This window comes from Trachymyrmex septentrionalis, unplaced genomic scaffold, assembly GCF_001594115.1.
Source record: "Trachymyrmex septentrionalis isolate Tsep2-gDNA-1 unplaced genomic scaffold, Tsep1.0 scaffold75, whole genome shotgun sequence".
Classification (NCBI taxonomy): Eukaryota; Metazoa; Arthropoda; class Insecta; order Hymenoptera; family Formicidae; genus Trachymyrmex; species Trachymyrmex septentrionalis.
In genome coordinates this window covers 693,507-702,645 of record NW_017305938.1, presented here as the reverse complement: position 1 = coordinate 702,645, position 9,139 = coordinate 693,507, and the positions used below count along the sequence as shown (strand labels likewise).

Genomic DNA, 9,139 nt, shown 5'->3' with positions numbered 1-9,139 from the left:
ATGGGATATCCTATATAGAAATTATTAATATTTAATTTTTAGCAATCATAGACTCGAATTGTTAATTATTAGAGAATATTTAAAATATATAATTAATATATATATATATAATTATTTTATATAACACAGTCATAAATATACTTCGTTGAATTTTAGTCTTCAACATTTTAATTATATTGAAACATTTTTCAAAATTTCTTATTATAAAACTAAAACACAAACCTTGGATTCGACGTAAGAAGTTATTGATTTCTCTATATTTTCTTCTGTTATACCGCGCCAGTGCAAAAGACGGCTCGTATCCTTAAAAGCATGAGATCGCTGAACGAATTGTGCGAGGCAGCAGAATAATTCCGGCAGCAACAAGAGCTCTGATCCTCGCTCGACAGCCATTGTGCTCAGCAAACCCATCAGATCGCTCGGTATACTGACTACATCCGCGAATTTCGCAAGGCATTCCGTCAAAGCGACATCGGAAATCATTACTTCCTGACACATCTTTCCCTGCAAAGTACAAGCGAGCGACAGAAACACGTACTCATAAATCGGCCACAAACGTATCCTCGCATTCAACTGCATTATTTCCTTCTTTGGAAGAGAGTGTACTTTGTTCAGAATATCCTCGACTTCCGCAGGAACTCTTAGACGAATGTGACTCTCGTCGCAGAATCGCTCTACCTCGTGAACGATCCGTAACGTCGTTTCGTCGATCAACTTTCTGGAGTAAACGTCGCTCCATAAAGAGATCATTTGTTGTCTCATCGCTAGTGCGTCTTTCAACTGCATAGATATAATCTTCAGTTCTTGTTTCAGGGTGCTACCTCCTTCATCCCTCACATCAAAATCTTTCGTTATTTTCATCAGCTTCGATTGCACTTCCATGCTGATTTCCGTGGAATGAGGCGATGGAAGTGTCAAATACTTCTTGATTTTCTTGGATATCTTTTTAATAGGATCGTATACAGATTCCAACTGATTGTTTATATAGTCCACAATATCCTGTAACTGTTCGATTTCGCTCACAGTTTCGTTGCTCAAGGATTTTAGGTTGCGTAGGAACTTCAATAGCCATTTATAATGTACTCTTAGCAACACAGAAATCTGATCCAAATTCGTAAATACACCCTTAGACTTTTCCGTTTTATCTATAAGTGTAAATTCGCCTAGTCTCTCGAATCTCGTGAACCATTTCAATTCTTTTCTTAAATCAATGTATTCTTTGATATTTATATTTATATCTTGTAAAATCGCATTAATGCAAGACCTCATTTGTTCAAGGAACTGCACAAAGTACGTTATGAGCGGTTGATTTTTTAATTGTGAAAATAGCTTACCTGTAAGTGAAAAATTCTGTTAATATAATAGTCTATCCAATAAAAATCATACTTTGAAAAATGACAAAGTGATAAATAATAAATCGAACAGATACTCTTACAAATTAAAAGCACAAATTTTTATTTATAAAGTAAATTGTTTTATATACTGAGTAAGATTTACTATAGCAGTTTAGAAATGAAACACATTGTATTATATTTATGATTTGACTTAATTGCACTTTGCAACTTCATTTCTTTAAAAAATGACTGTTATATTCTTCACTTCAAGATACGTTGATATAAAATTAAGTTAGGTATTATTTATTAGATATTAATTCATTCATTACAATTTAATCTAGAATATTTACCATCATTTACGACGCTAGAGTACAGTTTTATGGATATCAAGTCTTTATTCTCCATTTTCTTTGGCGACATATCTTTTTTTAGAATCATACTGTACGCATATAACAACAATAATAATTTGTTCGTGTCTCTGCAAGTATTATCATCGTTATCGCCTATTATTCTTCCAAAGATCTGCCATAAATCCCAAGGTAATGAACTTCTTGCATTTGTCGGTTCGGAACAATATAGTGCGATTACTTCCGCCATTAGCGCACTCTTATGCTCAAGATCATCAAATATCGCTTTTCCTCGCAGCATTTTCGAAATCAATTCCTTTCTGAATGGCGCGTCGTCTCGCGAGGATTGTTCGTAGAAATTCAAGAGAAGATATGGCAATATATCAGCAACGTCAACGTCCAACGTAAACTTTTCATCCTCTTTAAGATCACAAAAGTCGTTCAATGACTTCGTTGTAATAATATTTCCTCCGATATTTCCTGAATCAAATTTTAGAGAGGATTCGTACATCTTAACAGCGGCGTTTAACAATAAGCCTTGTTGTTTAATTATAACGAGTCTTGAATTATCTTGCAAATTTTTCACACTCCATGTGGCGGCATTCAAATCGATCACCGAGATTTTTTCATCGCACGTAACACGTTGCTCTACAGTTTCATCGATCAGAGAAGTCAAATGTTCTCTGAATCGTAAATCTCTTGACGGTCTAGGTTTTATATAGACATCAATGCATGCGTTTCTGATCGATTGCTCCGCAGAGAATCCACGTAGCAATCGTTGCTTCACCAAGAACGCAGTGTGCAACAAATCAACCACATTGAATTGATCCCAGGCAATCTCTTCCGACATTCTGTCGTAGATTTCTAGTAATGCATCCCGATGCGTAGATTTTATAATACCAGTGTTAAACAACAGTGAGTTGAAATCGATCACATCCTTGTCGACGTTCTCCTTCGAGCCGAGCATATAAATCTCGACGCCTCTGTTACGCATGGCTCTAAAATCATCGGTTATAATTTGTATTATGCGATAATAGTAAATTATGCTATTACGATATAATTAATACAATTTCCTCGGAATTCATAAAATGATTTTAAATCTTCTTTACGATTGCATATTGAGTGTATATATCACATATTTTTAAAAATATTCTATTGCAATATAAAGTTACTATTTTGCAAATTTTTATTTTATTTTATTTGTGTTAGATGAATATATTTGCATTAGAAATACATTCTGTCAAAAAAGTACCGGGAATTGGTCAATAAAACACAAAATAGTTATTATTCATTCAAATTTATTGTATCGCCTTCAAAGTAGGCTCCTTTCGAAATAATACATTTATGCCAACGAATAATCCAATCATCAAAACATTTTTTAAACGCATTTTCCGAAATCGACTTCAGTTCTCGACGCGAATTCTCTTTTATGTCTTCTATCGACTGAAAACGAGTGCCCCGAAGTGGTAATTTGAGTTTTGGAAAGAGAAAAAAGTCAGCCGGAGCCATATCTGGTGAATACGGTGGTTGTTCGATGATATTTGTTGAGTTTTTGGTCAGAAATTCGTTCACAATGATAGCCTTGTGAGATGGTGCATTATCATGGTGCAAAATCCATGAGTTTGTTTTCCACAAATCTGGCCTTTTTCGACGAATTTGCTCTCTCAAACGCCGCATAACGCCCAGATAATATTCTTTATTTACCGTCTGACCTTCTGGCAAAAACTCCGAGTGCACAACACCGCGACAATCAAAGAAAACAGTTAACATCACTTTGACTTTTGATCGACTTTGACGTGGTTTTTTCGGTTTTGGCTCAGTTGGAAGGCGCCATTCCGAAGCTTGTTGACTGGTTTGCATATCAAACTCGTAAACCCATGTCTCATCACCAGTTATAATGCGTTTTATGAATGTGGGGTCGGAATTAACTCGTTCTAACATGTCTTCAGCGACCTTTACGCGATTGAGTTTTTGAAGAAAATTGAGGTCTTTCGGAACTAGTCGAGCGGCAACGCGTTCCATGCCCAAACAATCGCGTAAAATGGTACGAATTGATTCGTGAGACACCGTAAGTTCAGCGGCTATCTCTCTCAAACTGAAATGACGATTTTCAATCACCATTTCCTTCACTTTATCGATGTTAACTTCAGTTGAAGACGTTGATGGCCGACCAGAGCGAGGCAAATCTTTCACCACATCTCGACCGCTTTTCAATGCACTGTACCATTCATATGCACGTGTTTTTGATAAAGTCGATTCACCGTAAGCCTTCTGTAACATCTTCAGCGATTCGGCACACGAAATTCTATTTGCAATACAAAATTTGAGACAAATTCTTTGTTCGATCTTTTCATTCATTGTAAAAATCGCAAAACACACTTGAGATGAACTGATAAAATCGAGCACGATAATCACATTAAATGACAGATGGCACTCCAGCTCCGCGTCAGTATAGAGGACAGTTATGCCAACTTAGCGACAAAAAGAATTTTGACAATTCCTTTAAGTGGGCTTTTTAAATGATCAATTCCCGGTACTTTTTTGACAGAATGTATAAAAGAATTTATGATCAATATAACATTTTTGGAATAAAGTAATAATTTAATTTTACGCATGATTGATTATAATAAGATTAAATTATTGACTTACAGATACCGAGAGATAAGTTACCTGGAAATTTCGCCGTATCGAGGATTCATGGTTAGAAATAGGCGAAAATTTTCATGCGGCTTAATAGTAACGACATTACCATTGCTGTCAATGCCTCGTTCACCAATACTAAGAACACCGTTTGGTTCTAACAATCCATTAAGTCTGTCTAATACAGCGGGGCTACATAGATTAACTTGATCGATGAGTAGCCAAGTACCATCTTGCAAGCACTAAAAGACGACTCCGTTATTATATTGCTTTGAATAAAATGAAATTACATCTTCATTTAATGGCTTTACTGATTGAAAAGTAGAATTTTATAATATTGATCTATCTGTTTATCAAAATGATAATAGCTTTTCCGAATGCAAAATTGTAATTGTGTTATATATAAAATGTTATATAATTTATTTAAAATATTATAATATATTGCCAAATTGCAGGATAATCACATAAATATTTACGTTTCATTTTAGCTTGACATCTAATATAATAGTAAAGAAAAATGACAACATAAAGTGGACATATTAAATAATGAAAGTTTCTAAAATCGATGTATATAAATAATGAAATGTAGATAAATATATAAATAGTTTCACACGAAAATTTCAGAAACAGCTATTTTTTACTCTATTAAAACTTATGCAATATTTACATTATTGTGTGTCAAGACTAATATTAATAAAAGTTTGAAGTAAAGTTTAAAGTAGCGCAACTTTATCGTTAGCGCTATGTACATAAAATATGCGAAGTGTTGTAAAAACATAAGTTCGAAGATTAAAAAATATAAAAAATAAATTTTGAAGTAACTTTTTCAAAAGATTTCTTACTTGTATGTAAATATGTAAGTACTTTATTTATGGTACTTTATAGTACCGTATAGTAATGCCTCGTAATATAGATAATAATGGAAATGTAGTTCTTTCCTTTGATAAAAAAATCTATAAAAGCATGTTATTGATGGAATACCTTTACTAACACACTGTCTACCCATTCGAATTTTCCACCAGCATTCAAGCATTTATCTTGTTCGACGAAAATCGACAAATTCCTCAACCTCAACTCGATATTTTGTAACTCCGATTCGCGAGAAGGTTCCCAAAGCTTCATCGCCGATACTAATTTCGACAATTTCTCAATTTTATGTAAGAATAATTTGGTTTCTACAGCCATTGTTCTACCGGCGACGTTTTCATCTGGCGACAAATGGACGACAAGTGATAAGATCTTATTTGAATACAGGAAATTAGATTTCTTCGTTTGCCGTTAGAAAGAAAGCCTTTCCTAGCGATCTCGTTTTACTTACCAAATAAGTGTCGCACTTGCTCCAGATGTTCATGAAGTTCGGTAACTTGCTCCAATTTGTCAATAGTTATCTTTGTTTGCAGACTCTCGATAAGTAAAGCTGTTACGTGCTCAAATAGTTGTTCAAGATGCCGATTATAGTCCGTCTAAAATAATAAGAAAATAAATGATTAATTATCATCATATAACGAATTATTGTTAATAACTATCGGTTAAAATGGGTAAATTCTATCGGTTCAAAGTACTGTTTTCATTAAATTGAAAAAAAAACCTAGTAGAACCAAAATCATAGTTTTTGCATTTTTTGCATTTGCTAATGCAGATATCAACGACAAGCTATGCATAATGTGTTCCACTTAACACTTGTAACGTTCCCAAACATCATTTGTCCTTTTAATAAACACATTGCGTCCTTTTGATAAACATTTGAGAAACAAAGATGAAATAATTCCACGAGCGTTGTGAGCGTTATATAGAACGTAGCTAATGTAAACTGCTATATTAAATCGTTGAATTTCTTTTCTTAGAAAGTTTATGACTCGCAAGAGCAAGAATGATCGCTCTTCGGATAATAAAAGGTGGATGGCTTTCTGATAAACACATTAACATTTAGCTAACATTAATATTAAATATTTGTTTCACTTACCTGTTCAAAGCCACCTAATATCTCTGTCGTATCCATCGCAGAATTTACGGTAATAGACCTCAGTTTTTGGCCTGTTAAAGCGGCAAGTAAACGAACCACACTGCTTTTCCCGCTGCCTGAAGTACCAACCTATAATAGTAAATTTGATCTTATAATTAGCTAAAGATGAAACTCTAATAGAAAGTATTCAAGGATACGATATTTATGAATAAACTTACAAGTATGGACATCCAATTCAATTTAACGCACTGCATGAGACTCTTCAAAGTTCTTTTCTGATCTCTAAGTACTAACAAATTAAAGTCCTGGGGCTCGCTGCAATTTTTCCGGCTTAACATCACTTCACCGATGACAAATTTGTCTGTTGTGATATGCATGGGCAGTTGATTAGGTGGAAGAGGATATTTTTCGGACGAGAACATTTCTTGATATATCTGATAGACCTGCAAAATAAATCCAAAATATGGATAGCATTGTATTTTCAAAATATTATAATTTAACATATTTTATTTTAATAAGCATAAAAGCGATTTCTTTCCACTCTCTATTCAATAATATTCACTAATTTTTCTCTCTCTTATTTTTCGCTATTCTTGATATTTTGAATATAATTTTATAACAATGACCGCGATTTACCTTTTGTCGATCTTCATTAGTCCTCATTCTGTTAACATAAATGAGCTCTACATTGTCACCTGGATTAAAATATTGTTTATTGTCACGAAATTCGTTAGAAGCTGCTTCGATAGTCATCTCGCACCATCGGATAATATCTCGAAGATTCATTTCCCATGGAGAACCAGTATGTCCCCATACGATACCAGCTTCTGACGCTAATTTATTATTAAACTGCACCATATAATTGATCAATTCTATAGGAAGTTGTGGAAATTGTACACTAAGTATAAACTTCAAATCGTCTTCCATTAATGCAGCTACAGAAATCTGCAAGAACAGTAAATTTCAGATTATAGAAATTATTTTTACATTGTCACATGTTCAGAATGTACCTGAGTAAATCTATTTAAAAAGGATCTTGGTAAGCCTCGTCTGGCTCCACCTTGCCGCAAGGGATTTTGACAACCAAACAACCTTGTACCAGGTTTGACTGAAAATGTCTTTCCTAATTCGGGAACGTATATTTCTCCTCTGTGATCAAAGCATGCATTAAGGCCTTCCAGGACCGATTGCGAGGCTAGATTTAGCTCATCGAGCAGAATCCAATATCCGGCACGTAAAGCTCGTAAAAATGGTCCATCGCGCCATGCAAATTCACCACCTTTTCCGCCTTCTACGGGAAGATCGGCACCAAACAAATCTGACACATCCTGTAGAATACGTTATAGAAACAACATTATTTAATTTCCGATAAAATAAGTTGTACTTCTAATAAAATAAGTTACACATTTATCATTTAGAATATGATAAAAATAATGCACCGTTTTGTAATACCGTTTGATCACTTAAGTTAATTCTGAGCAAAGTATGCCCTGTGGCTTTCGCGAGTGCAGAAACCAGACTTGTTTTTCCTACACCTGGACTTCCTTCTAAAAGAATCGGTTTATTTAACTGCAATGCTCTTAGCAGCTTTAATGTATTCAATTTTGCAGTGGGAGTTGTAAATGTAAATGCATGATTCTCATAAAAGATATAGGGCCCCTTTTTAATATAAAATGGTAGTATTCCAAATATGTCTGAAGCATCTACAACGACATTTTCATTTATAACAGGAACTTCCATGTTAAGTTCATATTTCATTGTATTTTCAATCTCCGACTTAATAAATCGGAGAGCAGCTTCTGTAAAGTCTTTTAATTTGCTGATACTGCAAATAAATAACAATCGATTAGAGAGCATTGAAATTCTTTTTTATATATTATGTACATCAAAATAAATAAATACTTATACTGAAACTAACTCTTAATCGAAAAGATTTATTAAATATTAGCCTTAAAACTAAGACGGTTAAATAGTTATGTACAAAATTAAGATCTCGGAACTTGAATACAACTAGAAATTAATACACTTAAAGTGTCTATATATGGTATAAATATCTATATATAAGCTTCCGCAATGTTAATGCGTAAAATATTCAAGTATAAACTTGTACTTATCTTTCGAATTAGAAAGAATTTAAATCCAAAGTCGAAAAGTTTTCCATTAATTTCGTTTGATAAGTATATTACAATTGTTTCTGAATTATATCTTATCTTATATCTTATGAATATATATAATTCATGCATTAATAACCGTGAAGGCTTACAGACATTTTACTAATTAGATTTATACTCAAATTGGAAAAGATACGGGCAGTAGGAATCAAGCGCAGAAGACGCTATATAATATAATTTAAGCGCAGAAGACGCTAAATAATATGAAGTGTGAAACTTCTTTATTCACTAAAATGCGCTTACATGTTTCGGCTCACTTTTGAGCCCTCCTCAGAGACAACATAAATTAACATAAAAACTGTAAATAAAAATTATCCTATCATGGAGCTCCCCTACCTCGAGAATTTAAACGCCAAAAGAGTGAAAGAAAAAGACAAAAAAAAATAAACAAAACAAATAATGAAAATATCGAAATAGAAAATATGAAAAACTAATTTATCAAAAACCTTAAAATTATAATTAATTATCTCGAAAATAAGCGAAAAGAAACATGTAAACACTTTTTAGTGAATAAAGAAGTAAGAAGTTTCATACTTCATAGATGTATTATTTGCGCGACGTCTTCTGCGCTTAACTCCTACTGCCCGTATCCTTTCCGATTCTTTGATTTATAAGGAGTCTTGATTAGATTGATTTATAATATGGATTTATATTCTCTTGGAGCAACAAAAACCTACTAACTTA

General features: G+C 33.4%; 1 protein-coding gene across 1 annotated transcript in view; it reads right to left on the bottom strand.

Annotated features, from left to right (window-relative positions):
• LOC108754058 (midasin) overlaps positions 1-9,139 on the bottom strand; it is a 24,227-nt gene that overhangs the window by 9,220 nt on the left and 5,868 nt on the right. Inside the window, exons 7-16 of the mRNA XM_018496094.1 lie at positions 7,737-8,109; positions 7,295-7,612; positions 6,921-7,229; positions 6,503-6,727; positions 6,285-6,413; positions 5,640-5,784; positions 5,303-5,529; positions 4,352-4,563; positions 1,685-2,679; positions 223-1,334 (exon numbers count right to left, since the gene is read on the bottom strand). Of these exons, the coding sequence (XP_018351596.1) occupies positions 223-1,334; positions 1,685-2,679; positions 4,352-4,563; positions 5,303-5,529; positions 5,640-5,784; positions 6,285-6,413; positions 6,503-6,727; positions 6,921-7,229; positions 7,295-7,612; positions 7,737-8,109 (4,045 nt within the window). The remainder of the gene's footprint in view (positions 1-222; positions 1,335-1,684; positions 2,680-4,351; positions 4,564-5,302; positions 5,530-5,639; positions 5,785-6,284; positions 6,414-6,502; positions 6,728-6,920; positions 7,230-7,294; positions 7,613-7,736; positions 8,110-9,139) is intronic.